General features: G+C 44.6%; 1 protein-coding gene across 1 annotated transcript in view; it reads left to right on the forward strand.

The window, feature by feature from the left end:
- Nucleotides 1-16,938, forward strand: part of LOC129842418 (uncharacterized) — a gene marked incomplete at its 3' end in the record, with an annotated part of 150,309 nt that overhangs the window by 115,428 nt on the left and 17,943 nt on the right. Inside the window, exons 4-5 of the mRNA XM_055910973.1 lie at nucleotides 6,591-6,773; nucleotides 8,370-8,466. Coding sequence (XP_055766948.1) covers nucleotides 6,591-6,773; nucleotides 8,370-8,466 — 280 coding nt within the window. The remainder of the gene's footprint in view (nucleotides 1-6,590; nucleotides 6,774-8,369; nucleotides 8,467-16,938) is intronic.

Here is a 16,938-nt window from a genome sequence, read left to right on the forward strand (position 1 = left end):
CAGATACAGTATGTTACTGTGTGATTTAGGTCAACTATCCCTTTAATATCAGATACAGTATGTTACTGTGTGATTTAGGTCAACTATCCCTTTAATATCACATACAGTATGTTACTGTGTGATTTAGGTCAACTATCCCTTTAATATCAGATACAGTATGTTACTGTGTGATTTAGGTCAACTATCCCTTTAATATCACATACAGTATGTTACTGTGGTCAACTATCCCTTTAATATCAGATACAGTATGTTACTGTGTGATTTAGGTCAACTATCCCTTTAATATCACATACAGTATGTTACTGTGTGATTTAGGTCAACTACCCCTTTAATATCACATACAGTATGTTACTGTGGTCAACTATCCCTTTAATATCACATACAGTATGTTACTGTGTGATTTAGGTCAACTATCCCTTTAATATCACATACAGTATGTTACTGTGGTCAACTACCCCTTTAATATCACATACAGTATGCTACTGTGTGATTTAGGTCAACTATCCCTTTATAGTGTTGGAGTTATCGTGGTAGATGCTCTTTTGGCACAAACATACCAACACACACTCACACACACCAACACACACTCACACACACCAACACACACTCACACACACTCACACACACCAACACACCTAAACACACTCACACACACCAACACACACTCTCACACACCAACACACCAAAACACACACTACCCCATCAGTATTCTGGTGTGGTCTGCGTTCTGGACCGTGGTCTCTGATCCATCAGAGGAGAGGGAGAGTGGGGGAGAGGGAGGGACCGTGGTCTCTGATCCATCAAACTGTCTGTTCGTATTTACAGCAACCCTCAGCACTAAAGAGAGGCCTCTGTCACACACACACACACACACACACACACACACACACACACACACACACACACACACACACACACACACACACCCGCACGCACACACACACACACACACACACACACACACACACACACACACACACACACGCAAACACATAAACACATAAACACACACACACAAGCACGCACGCACACACACACACACACACACACACACACACACACACACACACACACACACACACACACACACACACACACGCACCCGCACGCACCCGCACGCACCCGCACGCACACACACACACACACACACACACACACACACACACACACACACACACACACACACACACACACACACACACACACACGCAAACACATAAACACACACACACAAGCACACACCCACGCACGCACACACACACACACACACACACACACACACACACACACACACACACACACACACACACACACACACACACACACACACACACACACCCCTCTCTGTTTAACTGCTGCCATCTGGGAGCTGTTAGGAGATCTGCATGTAGTCTGTGGTTACAGTCTGTAGTTGTAGTCTGTAGTTGCAGTCTGTAGTTACAGTCTGTAGTTACAGTCTGTAGTTGCAGTCTGTAGTTGCAGTCTGTAGTTGCAGTCTGTAGTTACAGTCTGTAGTTGTGGTCTGTAGTTACAGTCTGTAGTTACAGTCTGTAGTTGCAGTCTGTAGTTGCAGTCTGTAGTTGCAGTCTGTAGTTACAGTCTGTAGTTACAGTCTGTAGTTAAAGTCTGTAGTTGCAGTCTGTAGTTGCAGTCTGTAGTTGCAGTCTGTAGTTACAGTCTGTAGTTGCAGTCTGTAGTTACAGTCTGTGGTTACAGTCTGTAGTTGCAGTCTGTAGTTGTAGTCTGTATTTGCAGTCTGTAGTTACAGTCTGTAGTTGCTGTCTGTAGTTGCAGTCTGTAGTTACAGTCTGTAGTTACAGTCTGTAGTTGCAGTCTGTAGTTACAGTCTGTAGTTGCAGTCTGTAGTTACAGTCTGTGGTTGCAGTCTGTGGTTGCAGTCTGTAGTTGCAGTCTGTAGTTGCAGTCTGTAGTTACAGTCTGTAGTTGCGGTCTGTAGTTGCAGTCTGTAGTTACAGTTTATGGTTACAGTCTGTAGTTGCAGTCTGTAGTTGCAGTCTGTAGTTGTAGTCTGTAGTTGCAGTCTGTAGTTACAGTCTGTAGTTGCAGTCTGTAGTTACAGTCTGTAGTTGCAGTCTGTGGTTGCAGTCTGTAGTTACAGTCTGTAGTTGCAGTCTGTAGTTGCAGTCTGTAGTTACAGTCTGTAGTTGCAGTCTGTAGTTACGGTCTGTAGTTGCGGTCTGTAGTTACAGTCTGTAGTTACAGTCTGTAGTTGCAGTCTATAGTTGCAGTCTATAGTTGTAGTCTGTAGTTACAGTCTGTATTTGCAGTCTGTAGTTACAGTCTGTAGTTGCAGTCTGTAGTTGCAGTCTGTAGTTGTAGTCTGTATTTGCAGTCTGTAGTTACAGTCTGTAGTTGCTGTCTGTAGTTGCAGTCTGTAGTTGCAGTCTGTAGTTACAGTCTGTAGTTGCAGTCTGTAGTTACAGTCTGTAGTTGCAGTATGTAGTTACAGTCTATAGTTGCAGTCTGTAGTTACAGTCTGTAGTTGCAGTCTGTAGTTGCAGTCTGTAGTTACAGTCTGTAGTTGCAGTCTGTGGTTGCAGTCTGTAGTTACAGTCTGTAGTTGCAGTCTGTAGTTGCAGTCTGTAGTTGCAGTCTGTAGTTACAGTCTGTAGTTGCGGTCTGTAGTTACAGTCTGTAGTTACAGTCTGTAGTTGCAGTCTGTAGTTGCAGTCTGTAGTTGCAGTCTGTAGTTACAGTCTGTGGTTACAGTCTGTGGTTACAGTCTGTAGTTGCAGTCTGTGGTTACAGTCTGTAGTTGCAGTCTGTAGTTACAGTCTGTAGTTGCAGTCTGTAGTTGCGGTCTGTAGTTGCAGTCTGTAGTTACAGTTTATGGTTACAGTCTGTAGTTACAGTCTGTAGTTGCAGTCTGTAGTTACAGTCTGTAGTTGCAGTCTGTTGTTACAGTCTGTAGTTGCTGTCTGTAGTTACAGTCTGTAGTTGCAGTCTGTAGTTACAGTCTGTAGTTGCAGTCTGTAGTTGCGGTCTGTAGTTGCGGTCTGTAGTTGCAGTCTGTAGTTACAGTTTATGGTTACAGTCTGTAGTTACAGTCTGTAGTTGCAGTCTGTAGTTACAGTCTGTAGTTACCGTCTGTAGTTACAATCTGTAGTTGCAGTCTGTAGTTACCGTCTGTAGTTGCAGTCTGTAGTTACCGTCTGTAGTTACCGTCTGTAGTTACCATCTGTAGTTGCAGTCTGCAGCTTGTTCACTTCCCTTCATGCGTTTAAAAGGCAATTACTCCCTCAAGCCCATCCCGACACCGATCCAATGGTTTTAGATGAGTGGAGAGTCCGATCCAATGGTTTTAGATGAGTGGGGAGTCCGATCCAATGGTTTTAGATGAGTGGGAGGTCCTGACACCGATCCAATGGTTTTAGATGAGTGGGGAGTCCTGACACCGATCCAATGGTTTTAGATGAGTGGGGAGTCCTGACACTGATCCAATGGTTTTAGATGAGTGGGGAGTCCTGACACCGATCCAATGGTTTTAGATGAGAGGGGAGTCCTGACACCGATCCAATGGTTTTAGATGAGTGGGGAGTCCTGACACCGATCCAATGGTTTTAGATGAGTGGGGAGTCCTGACACCGATCCAATGGTTTTAGATGAGTGGGGGAGTCCTGACACCGATCCAATGGTTTTAGATGAGTGGGGAGTCCGATCCAATGGTTTTAGATGAGTGGGGAGTCACGACACCGATTCAATGGTTTTAGATGAGTGGGGAGTCCCTACACCGATTCAATGGTTTTAGATGAGTGGGGAGTCCCTACACCGATCCAATGGTTTTAGATGAGTGGGGAGTCCTGACACCGATCCAATGGTTTTAGATGAGTGGGGAGTCCGATCCAATGGTTTTAGATGAGTGGGGAGTCACGACACCGATCCAATGGTTTTAGATGAGTGGGGGAGTCCTGACACCGATCCAATGGTTTTAGATGAGTGGGGAGTCCCGACACCGATCCAATGGTTTTAGATGAGTGGGGAGTCCGATCCAATGGTTTTAGATGAGTGGGGTGTCCCGACACCGATCCAATGGTTTTAGATGAGTGGGGTGTCCCGACACCGATCCAATGGTTTTAGATGAGTGGGGGAGTCCTGACACCGATCCAATGGTTTTAGATGAGTGGGGTGTCCCGACACCGATCCAATGGTTTTAGATGAGTGGGGGAGTCCCGACACCGATCCAATGGTTTTAGATGAGTGGGGTGTCCCGACACCGATCCAATGGTTTTAGATGAGTGGGGAGTCCCGACACCAATCCAATGGTTTTAGATGAGTGGGGAGTCCGATCCAATGGTTTTAGATGAGTGGGGAGTCCCGACACCGATCCAATGGTTTTAGATGAGTGGGGAGTCCTGACACCGATCCAATGGTTTTAGATGGGTGGGGAGTCCTGACACCGATCCAATGGTTTTAGATGAGTGGGGAGTCCTGACACCGATCCAATGGTTTTAGATGAGTGGGGAGTCCTGACACCGATCCAATGGTTTTAGATGAGTGGGGAGTCCGATCCAATGGTTTTAGATGAGTGGGGAGTCCGATCCAATGGTTTTAGATGGGTGGGGGAGTCCCTACACCGATCCAATGGTTTTAGATGAGTGGGGAGTCCTGACACCGATCCAATGGTTTTAGATGAGTGGGGAGTCCTGATACCGATCCAATGGTTTTAGATGAGTGGGGAGTCCTGACACCGATCCAATGGTTTTAGATGAGTGGGAGAGTCCTGACACCGATCCAATGGTTTTAGATGAGTGGGGATTCCGATCCAATGGTTTTAGATGAGTGGGGAGTCCCGACACCGATCCAATGGTTTTAGATGAGTGGGGAGTCCGATCCAATGGTTTTAGATGAGTGGGGAGTCCGATCCAATGGTTTTAGATGAGTGGGGAGTCCCGACACCGATCCAATGGTTTTAGATGAGAGGGGAGTCCTGACACCGATCCAATGGTTTTAGATGAGTGGGGAGTCCTGACACCGATCCAATGGTTTTAGATGAGTGGGGAGTCCTGACACCGATCCAATGGTTTTAGATGAGTGGGGAGTCCTGACACCGATCCAATGGTTTTAGATGAGTGGGGAGTCCGATCCAATGGTTTTAGATGAGTGGGGAGTCCTGACACCGATCCAATGGTTTTAGATGAGTGGGGAGTCCTGACACTGATCCAATGGTTTTAGATGAGTGGGGAGTCCGATCCAATGGTTTTAGATGAGTGGGGAGTCCTGACACCGATCCAATGGTTTTAGATGAGTGGGGAGTCCGATCCAATGGTTTTAGATGAGTGGGGAGTCCTGACACCGATCCAATGGTTTTAGATGAGTGGGGAGTCCTGACACCGATCCAATGGTTTTAGATGAGTGGGGAGTCCTGACACCGATCCAATGGTTTTAGATGAGTGGGGAGTCCTGACACCGATCCAATGGTTTTAGATGAGTGGGGAGTCCGATCCAATGGTTTTAGATGAGTGGGGAGTCCTGACACCGATCCAATGGTTTTAGATGAGTGGGGAGTCCGATCCAATGGTTTTAGATGAGTGGGGAGTCCCGACACCGATCCAATGGTTTTAGATGAGTGGGGAGTCCTGATACCGATCCAATGGTTTTAGATGAGTGGGGAGTCCTGACACCGATCCAATGGTTTTAGATGAGTGGGGAGTCCTGACACCGATCCAATGGTTTTAGATGAGTGGGGAGTCCTGACACCGATCCAATGATTTTAGATGAGTGGGGAGTCCTGACACCGATCCAATGGTTTTAGATGAGTGGGGAGTCCTGACACCGATCCAATGGTTTTAGATGAGTGGGGAGAAGAGTAGGCTTCAGGAGGAAGGGAACATCACGGGGTGGACTAGGACTTCTTCTACATTCAGATGATGAGGAATTAGTTGTTGAATTCAACAGTGGAGTCAACTTCCATCTTGAATTCCAGAGAGGAGTCAACTTCCTTCTTGAATTTAACAGTGGAGTCAACTTCCTTCTTAAATTCCACAGTGGAGTCAACTTCCTTCTTGAATTCCACAGTGGAGTCAACTTCCTTCTTGAATTTAACAGTGGAGTCAACTTCCTTCTTGAATTCAACAGTGGAGTCAACTTCCTTCTTGAATTCACCAGAGGAGTCAACTTCCTTCTTGAATTCCAGAGAGGATTCAACTTCCTTCTTGAATTCCACAGAGGAGTCAACTTCCTTCTTGAATTCAACAGTGGAGTCAACTTCCTTCTTGAATTCACCAGAGGAGTCAACTTCCTTCTTGAATTCACCAGAGGAGTCAACTTCCTTCTTGAATTCACCAGAGGAGTCAACTTCCTTCTTGAATTCACCAGAGGAGTCAACTTCCTTCTTGAATTCACCAGAGGAGTCAACTTCCATCTTGAATTCAACATAGGAGTCAACTTCCTTCTTGAATTCACCAGAGGAGTCAACTTCCTTCTTGAATTCAACATAGGAGTCAACTTCCTTCTTGAATTCACCAGTGGAGTCAACTTCCATCTTGAATTCACCAGTGGAGTCAACTTCCTTCTTGAATTCAACATAGGAGTCAACTTTCTTGTTCCTGTGTGTCCTCTCCCCCTTCCAGATCAGTGTGTTTATGACCCACCTGTCGAACTACGGCAATGATCGTCTGGGTCTGTACACATTCCTCCAACTGGCCGACTTCGTCTCTACCTGGACACACCTCCAGCTAGACACTCTACCTCCTCTGCAGCTGGCCCAGAGATACTTCACCCTGTTCCCCCAGCAGAGACAGCCTCTCTGGCAGGTAACCTCTAACCCCTGACCTCCTCTACAACTGGCCCAGAGATACTTCACCCTGTTCCCCCAGCAGAGACAGCCTCTCTGGCAGGTAACCTCTAACCCCTGACCCCTGACCTCCTCTACAACTGGCCCAGAGATACTTCACCCTGTTCCCCCAGCAGAGACAGCCTCTCTGGCAGGTAACCCCTGACCTCCTCTACAACTGGCCCAGAGATACTTCACCCTGTTCCCCCAGCAGAGACAGCCTCTCTGGCAGGTAACCTCTAACCTCTAACCCCTGACCTCCTCTACAACTGGCCCAGAGATACTTCACCCTGTTCCCCCAGCAGAGACAGCCTCTCTGGCAGGTAACCTCTAACCCCTGACCCCTGACCTCCTCTACAACTGGCCCAGAGATACTTCACCCTGTTCCCCCAGCAAAGACAGCCTCTCTGGCAGGTAACCTCTAACCCCTGACCCCTGACCTCCTCTACAACTGGCCCAGAGATACTTCACCCTGTTCCCCCAGCAGAGACAGCCTCTCTGGCAGGTAACCTCTAACCCCTGACCTCCTCTACAACTGACCCAGAGATACTTCACCCTGTTCCCCCAGCAGAGACAGCCTCTCTGGCAGGTAACCTCTAACCTCTAACCCCTGACCTCCTCTAAAACTGGCCCAGAGATACTTCACCCTGTTCCCCCAGCAGAGACAGCCTCTCTGGCAGGTAACCTCTAACCCCTGACCTCCTCTACAACTGGCCCAGAGATACTTCACCCTGTTCCCCCAGCAGAGACAGCCTCTCTGGCAGGTAACCTCTAACCCCTGACCTCCTCTACAACTGGCCCAGAGATACTTCACCCTGTTCCCCCAGCAGAGACAGCCTCTCTGGCAGGTAACCTCTAACCCCTGACCCCTGACCTCCTCTACAACTGGTCCAGAGATACTTCACCCTGTTCCCCCAGCAGAGACAGCCTCTCTGGCAGGTAACCTCTAACCCCTGACCTCCTCTACAACTGGCCCAGAGAAACTTCACCCTGTTCCCCCAGCAGAGACAGCCTCTCTGGCAGGTAACCCCTGACCCCTGACCTCCTCTACAACTGGCCCAGAGATACTTCACCCTGTTCCCCCAGCAGAGACAGCCTCTCTGGCAGGTAACCTCTAACCCCTGACCCCTGACCTCCTCTACAATGGGCCCAGAGATACTTCACCCTGTTCCCCCAGCAGAGACAGCCTCTCTGGCAGGTAACCTCTAACCCCTGACCTCCTCTACAACTGGCCCAGAGATACTTCACCCTGTTCCCCCAGCAGAGACAGCCTCTCTGGCAGGTAACCTCTAACCCCTGACCCCTGACCTCCTCTACAACTGGTCCAGAGATACTTCACCCTGTTCCCCCAGCAGAGACAGCCTCTCTGGCAGGTAACCTCTAACCCCTGACCCCTGTGTGTGTGTGTGTGTTAACAGTGTGTGTGTGTTAACAGTGTGTGTGTGTGTGTGTGTGTGTGTGTGTGTGTGTGTGTGTGTGTGTGTGTGTGTGTGTGTGTGTGTGTGTGTGTGTGTGTGTGTGTGTGTGTTATCAGTGTGTGTGTGTGTTAACAGTGTGTGTCTCTGTCTCTCTGTAGAACCCGTGTGATGACAAGAGGCACAGAGATATATGGTCCAAGGAGAAGACCTGTGATAGGTTGCCCAAGTTTCTCGTCATCGGACCTGAGAAGACAGGTACACACACACACACACTCACACACACACACACACACACACACACACACACACACACACACACACACACACACACACACACACACACACACACACACACACACACACACACACACACAAATATCCGTGGGACAGGCAGCTTGAATAGAGAGAACATAAGATTAGGGTCTGGTCTCAGATTCACAGTGTATTTTCTATATTAGCAGGTTAGGGTATCAGATTTACAGTGTATTTTCTATATTAGCAGGTTAGGGTCTCAGATTTACAGTGTATTTTCTATATTAGCAGGTTAGGGTCTCAGATTCACAGTGTATTTTCTATATTAGCAGGTTAGGGTCTCAGATTCACAGTGTATTTTCTATATTAGCAGGTTAGGGTCTGGTCTCAGATTCACAGTGTATTTTCTATATTAGCAGGTTAGGGTCAGGGTCTCAGATTCACAGTGTATTTTCTATATTAGCAGGTTAGGGTCTCAGATTCACAGTGTATTTTCTATATTAGCAGGTTAGGGTCTCAGATTCACAGTGTATTTTCTATATTAGCAGGTTAGGGTCTCAGATTCACAGTGTATTTTCTATATTAGCAGGTTAGGGTCTGGTCTCAGATTCACAGTGTATTTTCTATATTAGCAGGTTAGGGTCTCAGATTCACAGTGTATTTTCTATATTAGCAGGTTAGGGTCTGGTCTCAGATTTACAGTGTATTTTCTATATTAGCAGGTTAGGGTCTGGTCTCAGATTCACAGTGTATTTTCTATATTAGCAGGTCAGGGTCTGGTCTCAGATTTACAGTGTATTTTCTATATTAGCAGGTTAGGGTCTGGTCTCAGATTTACAGTGTATTATCTATATTAGCAGGTTAGGGTCTGGTCTCAGATTCACAGTGTATTTTCTATATTAGCAGGTTAGGGTCTTGTCTCAGATTCACAGTGTATTTTCTATATTAGCAGGTCAGGGTCTTGTCTCAGATTCACAGTGTATTTTCTATATTAGCAGGTTAGGGTCTGGTCTCAGATTTACAGTGTATTTTCTATATTAGCAGGTTAGGGTCTGGTCTCAGATTCACAGTGTATTTTCTATATTAGCAGGTTAGGGTCTGGTCTCAGATTTACAGTGTATTTTCTATATTAGCAGGTTAGGGTCTGGTCTCAGATTCACAGTGTATTTTCTATATTAGCAGGTTAGGGTCTCAGATTCACAGTGTATTTTCTATATTAGCAGGGTAGGGTCTGGTCTCAGATTTACAGTGTATTGTCTATATTAGCAGGTTAGGGTCTGGTCTCAGATTTACAGTGTATTTTCTATATTAGCAGGTTAGGGTCTCAGATTCACAGTGTATTTTCTATATTAGCAGGTTAGGGTCTCAGATTCACAGTGTATTTTCTATATTAGCAGGTTAGGGTCTGGTCTCAGATTTACAGTGTATTTTCTATATTAGCAGGTTAGGGTCTGGTCTCAGATTCACAGTGTATTTTCTATATTAGCAGGTTAGGGTCTGGTCTCAGATTCACAGTGTATTTTCTATATTAGCAGGTCAGGGTCTTGTCTCAGATTCACAGTGTATTTTCTATATTAGCAGGTTAGGGTCTCAGATTCACAGTGTATTTTCTTAATTATCAGGTTAGGGTCTGGTCTCAGATTCACAGTGTATTTTCTATATTAGCAGGTTAGGGTCTCAGATTTACAGTGTATTTTCTATATTAGCAGGGTAGGGTCTGGTCTCACATTTACAGTGTATTTTCTATATTAGCAGGTCAGGGTCTTGTCTCAGATTCACAGTGTATTTTCTATATTAGCAGGTTAGGGTCTGGTCTCAGATTCACAGTGTATTTTCTATATTAGCAGGTTAGGGTCTGGTCTCAGATTCACAGTGTATTTTCTATATTAGCAGGTTAGGGTCTGGTATCAGATTCAAAGTGTATTTTCTATATTAGCAGGTTAGGGTCTGGTCTCAGATTCACAGTGTATTTTCTATATTAGCAGGTTAGGGTCTCAGATTCACAGTGTATTTTCTATATTAGCAGGTTAGGGTCTGGTCTCAGATTTACAGTGTATTTTCTATATTAGCAGGTTAGGGTCTCAGATTTACAGTGTATTTTCTATATTAGCAGGTTAGGGTCTGGTCTCAGATTCACAGTGTATTTTCTATATTAGCAGGTTAGGGTCTCAGATTCACAGTGTATTTTCTATATTAGCAGGTTAGGGTCTGGTCTCAGATTCACAGTGTATTTTCTATATTAGCAGGTTAGGGTCTTGTCTCAGATTCACAGTGTATTTTCTATATTAGCAGGTTAGGGTCTGGTCTCAGATTCACAGTGTATTTTCTATATTAGCAGGTTAGGGTCTGGTCTCAGATTTACAGTGTATGTTCTATAATAGCAGTTTAGGGTCTGAGATTTACAGTGTATTTTCTATATTAGCAGGTTAGGGTCTGGTCTCAGATTTACAGTGTATTTTCTATATTAGCAGGTTAGGGTCTGGTCTCAGATTTACAGTGTATTTTCTATATTAGCAGGTTAGGGTCTCAGATTCACAGTGTATTTTCTATATTAGCAGGTCTCAGATTTACAGTGTATTTTCTGTATTAGCAGGTTAGGGTCTCAGATTCACAGTGTATTTTCTATATTAGCAGGTTAGGGTCTGGTCTCAGATTCACAGTGTATTTTCTATATTAGCAGGTTAGGGTCTCAGATTCACAGTGTATTTTCTATATTAGCAGGTTAGGGTCTCAGATTCACAGTGTATTTTCTATATTAGCAGGTTAGGGTCTGAGATTTACAGTGTATTTTCTATATTAGCAGGTTAGGGTCGGGTCTCAGATTTACAGTGTATTTTCTTTATTAGCAGGTTAGGGTCTCAGATTCACAGTGTATTTTCTATATTAGCAGGTTAGGGTCTGGTCTCAGATTCACAGTGTATTTTCTATATTAGCAGGTTAGGGTCTGGTATCAGATTCAAAGTGTATTTTCTATATTAGCAGGTTAGGGTCTGGTCTCAGATTCACAGTGTATTTTCTATATTAGCAGGTTAGGGTCTCAGATTCACAGTGTATTTTCTATATTAGCAGGTTGGGGTCTGGTCTCAGATTTACAGTGTATTTTCTATATTAGCAGGTTATGGTCTCAGATTTACAGTGTTAATTCTATATTAGCAGGTTAGGGTCTGGTCTCAGATTTACAGTGTATTTTCTATATTAGCAGGTTAGGGTCTCAGATTCACAGTGTATTTTCTATATTAGCAGGTTAGGGTCTCAGATTCACAGTGTATTTTCTATATTAGCAGGTCTCAGATTTACAGTGTATTTTCTATTTTAGCAGGTCTCAGATTTACAGTGTATTTTCTATATTAGAAGGCTAGGGTCTGGTCTCAGATTCACAGTGTATTTTCTATATTAGAAGGCTAGGGTCTGGTCTCAGATTCACAGTGTATTTTCTATATTAGCAGGTTAGGGTCTGGTCTAAGATTTACAGTGTATTTTCTATATTAGCAGGTTAGGGTCTCAGATTTACAGTGTATTTTCTATATTAGCAGGTTAGGGTCTAGTCTCAGATTCACAGTGTATTTTCTATATTACCAAGTTAGGGTCTCAGATTCACAGTGTATTTTCTATTTTAGCAGGGTAGGGTCTGGTCTCAGATTTACAGTGTATTTTCTATATTAGCAGGTTAGGGTCTGGTCTCAGATTTACAGTGTATTTTCTATATTAGCAGGTTATGGTCTCAGATTTACAGTGTTAATTCTATATTAGCAGGTTAGGGTCTCAGAATTACAGTGTATTTTCTATATTAGCAGGTTAAGGTCTGGTCTCAGATTTACAGTGTATTTTCTATATTAGCAGGTTAGGGTCTCAGATTCACAGTGTATTTTCTATATTAGCAGGTCAGGGTCTGGTCTCAGATTCACAGTGTATTTTCTATATTAGCAGGTTAGGGTCTCAGATTTACAGTGTATTTTCTATATTAGCAGGTTAGGGTCTCAGATTTACAGTGTATTTTCTATATTAGCAGGTTAGGGTCTCAGATTTACAGTGTATTTTCTATATTAGCAGGTTAGGGTCTGGTGTCAGATTCACAGTGTATTTTCTATATTAGCAGGTTAGGGTCTCAGATTCACAGTGTATTTTCTATATTAGCAGGCTAGGGTCTGGTCTCAGATTTACAGTGTATTTTCTTATTTAGCAGTTTAGGGACGGGTCTCAGATTCACAGTGTATTTTCTATATTAGCAGGTCTCAGATTTACAGTGTATTTTCTATATTAGCAGGTCAGGGTCTGGTCTCAGATTCACAGTGTATTTTCTATATTAGCAGGTTAGGGTCTGGTCTCAGATTCACAGTGTATTTTCTATATTAGCAGGTTAGGGTCTGGTCTCAGATTTACAGTGTATTTTCTATATTAGCAGGTTAGGGTCTCAGATTCACAGTGTATTTTCTATATTAGCAGGGTAGGGTCTGGTCTCAGATTCACAGTGTATTTTCTATATTAGCAGGTTAGGGTCTGGTCTCAGATTTAGAGTGTATTTTCTCTATCAGCAGGTTACGGTCTCAGATTTACAGTGTATTTTCTATACTAGCAGGTTAGGGTCTGGTCTCAGATTCACAGTGTATTTTCTATATTAGCAGGTTAGGGTCTCAGATTCACAGTGTATTTTCTATATTAGCAGGTTAGGGTCGGGTCTCAGATTCACAGTGTATTTTCTATATTAGCAGGTTAGGGTCTGGTCTCAGATTCACAGTGTATTTTCTATATTAGCAGGTTAGGGTCTGGTCTCAGATTCAGTGTATTTTCTATATTAGCAGGTTAGGGTCTCAGATTCACAGTGTATTTTCTATATTAGCAGGTTAGGGTCTGGTCTCAGATTCACAGTGTATTTTCTATATTAGCAGGTTAGGGTCTCAGATTCACAGTGTATTTTCTATATTAGCAGGTTAGGGTCTCAGATTCACAGTGTATTTTCTATATTAGCAGGTTAGGGTCTGGTCTCAGATTCACAGTGTATTTTCTATATTAGCAGGTTAGGGTCTGGTCTCAGATTCACAGTGTATTTTCTATATTAGCAGGTTAGGGTCTGGTCTCAGATTCACAGTGTATTTTCTATATTAGCAGGTTAGGGTCTCAGATTTACAGTGTATTTTCTATATTAGCAGGTTAGGGTCTCAGATTCACAGTGTATTTTCTATATTAGCAGGTCAGGGTCTGGTCTCAGATTCACAGTGTATTTTCTATATTAGCAGGTTAGGGTCTGGTCTCAGATTCACAGTGTATTTTCTATATTAGTAGGTTAGGGTCTCAGATTCACAGTGTATTTTCTATATTAGTAGGTTAGGGTCTCAGATTCACAGTGTATTTTCTATATTAGCAGGTTAGGGTCTGGTCTCAGATTCACAGTGTATTTTCTATATTAGCAGGTTAGGGTCTCAGATTCACAGTGTATTTTCTATATTAGTAGGTTAGGGTCTGGTCTCAGATTCACAGTGTATTTTCTATATTAGCAGGTTAGGGTCTCAGATTCACAGTGTATTTTCTATATTAGCAGGTTAGGGTCTGGTATCAGATTTACAGTGTATTTTCTATATTAGCAGGTTAGGGTCTCAGATTCACAGTGTATTTTCTATATTAGCAGGTTAGGGTCTGGTCTCAGATTTACAGTGTATTTTCTATATTAGCAGGTTAGGGTCGGGTCTCAGATTTACAGTGTATTTTCTATATTAGCAGGTTAGGGTCTCAGATTTACAGTGTATTTTCTATATTAGCAGGTTAGGGTCGGGTCTCAGATTCACAGTGTATTTTCTATATTAGCAGGTTAGGGTCTGGTCTCAGATTCACAGTGTATGTTCTATATTAGCAGGTTAGGGTCTGGTCTCAGACTCCTCTGACCTATATTAACCCTCAGTGTGATGGACAGACTCCTCTGACCTATAGTAACCCTCAGTGTGATGGACAGACTCCTCTGACCTATAGTAACCCTCAGTGTGATGGACAGACTCCTCTGACCTATAGTAACCCTCAGTGTTCTCTGATGAACAGACTCCTCTGACCTATAGTAACCCTCAGTGTTCCCTGATGGACAGACTCCTCTGACCTATAGTAACCCTCAGTGCGATTAACAGACTCCTCTGACCTATAGTAACCCTCAGTGTGATGAACAGACTCCTCTGACCTATAGTAACCCTCAGTGTTATCTGATGGATAGACTCCTCTGACCTATAGTGACCCTCAGTGTTCCCTGATGGACAGACTCCTCTGACCTATAGTAACCCTCAGTGTGATGGACAGACTCCTCTGACCTATAGTAACCCTCAGTGTTCCCTGATGGACAGACTCCTCTGACCTATAGTAACCCTCAGTGTGATGGACAGACTCCTCTGACCTATAGTAACCCTCAGTGTGATGGACAGACTCCTCTGACCTATAGTAACCCTCAGTGTGATAGACAGACTCCTCTGACCTATAGTAACCCTCAGTGTGATGGACAGACTCCTCTGACCTATAGTAACCCTCAGTGTTCCCTGATGGACAGACTCCTCTGACCTATAGTAACCCTCAGTGTGATGGACAGACTCCTCTGACCTATAGTAACCCTCAGTGTTCCCTGATGGACAGACTCCTCTGACCTATAGTAACCCTCAGTGTTCCCTGATGGACAGACTCCTCTGACCTATAGTAACCCTCAGTGTGATGGACAGACTCCTCTGACCTATAGTAACCCTCAGTGTTCCCTGATGGACAGACTCCTCTGACCTATAGTAACCCTCAGTGTGATGGACAGACTCCTCTGACCTATAGTAACCCTCAGTGTTCCCTGATGGACAGACTCCTCTGACCTATAGTAACCCTCAGTGTGATGGACAGACTCCTCTGACCTATAGTAACCCTCAGTGTTCCCTGATGGACAGACTCCTCTGACCTATAGTAACCCTCAGTGTTCCCTGATGAACAGACTCCTCTGACCTATAGTAACCCTCAGTGTTCCCTGATGGACAGACTCCTCTGACCTATAGTAACCCTCAGTGCGATTAACAGACTCCTCTGACCTATAGTAACCCTCAGTGTGATGAACAGACTCCTCTGACCTATAGTAACCCTCAGTGTTATCTGATGGATAGACTCCTCTGACCTATAGTGACCCTCAGTGTTCCCTGATGGACAGACTCCTCTGACCTATAGTAACCCTCAGTGTAATGGACAGACTCCTCTGACCTATAGTAACCCTCAGTGTTCCCTGATGGACAGACTCCTCTGACCTATAGTAACCCTCAGTGTGATGGACAGACTCCTCTGACCTATAGTAACCCTCAGTGTGATGGACAGACTCCTCTGACCTATAGTAACCCTCAGTGTTATAGACAGACTCCTCTGACCTATAGTAACCCTCAGTGTGATGGACAGACTCCTCTGACCTATAGTAACCCTCAGTGTTCCCTGATGGACAGACTCCTCTGACCTATAGTAACCCTCAGTGTGATGGACAGACTCCTCTGACCTATAGTAACCCTCAGTGTTCCCTGATGGACAGACTCCTCTGACCTATAGTAACCCTCAGTGTTCCCTGATGGACAGACTCCTCTGACCTATAGTAACCCTCAGTGTGATGGACAGACTCCCCTGACCTATAGTAACCCTCAGTGTTCCCTGATTAACAGACTCCTCTGACCTATAGTGACCCTCAGTGTTCCCTGATGGACAGACTCCTCTGACCTATAGTAACCCTCAGTGTGATGGACAGACTCCTCTGACCTATAGTAACCCTCATTGTTCCCTGATGGACAGACTCCTCTGACCTATAGTAACCCTCAGTGTGATGGACAGACTCCTCTGACCTATAGTAACCCTCAGTGTTCCCTGATGGACAGACTCCTCTGACCTATAGTAACCCTCAGTGTGATGGACAGACTCCTCTGACCTATAGTAACCCTCAGTGTTCCCTGATGGACAGACTCCTCTGACCTATAGTAACCCTCAGTGTGATGGACAGACTCCTCTGACCTATAGTAACCCTCAGTGTGATGGACAGACTCCTCTGACCTATAGTAACCCTCAGTGTTCCCTGATGGACAGACTCCTCTGACCTATAGTAACCCTCAGTGTGATGGACAGACTCCTCTGACCTATAGTAACCCTCAGTGTTCTCTGATGGACAGACTCCTCTGACCTATAGTAACCCTCAGTGTGATGGACAGACTCCTCTGACCTATAGTAACCCTCAGTGTTCCCTGATGGACAGACTCCTCTGACCTATAGTAACCCTCAGTGTAATGGACAGACTCCTCTGACCTATAGTAACCCTCAGTGTTCCCTGATGGACAGACTCCTCTGACCTATAGTAACCCTCAGTGTTCCCTGATGGACAGACTCCTCTGACCTATAGTAACCCTCAGTGTGATAGACAGACTCCTCTGACCTATAGTAACCCTCAGTGTTCTCTGATGGACAGACTCCGCTGACCTATAGTAACCCTCAGTGTGATGGACAGAC

This window comes from Salvelinus fontinalis, unplaced genomic scaffold (assembly GCF_029448725.1).
Source record: "Salvelinus fontinalis isolate EN_2023a unplaced genomic scaffold, ASM2944872v1 scaffold_0039, whole genome shotgun sequence".
Classification (NCBI taxonomy): domain Eukaryota; kingdom Metazoa; phylum Chordata; class Actinopteri; order Salmoniformes; family Salmonidae; genus Salvelinus; species Salvelinus fontinalis.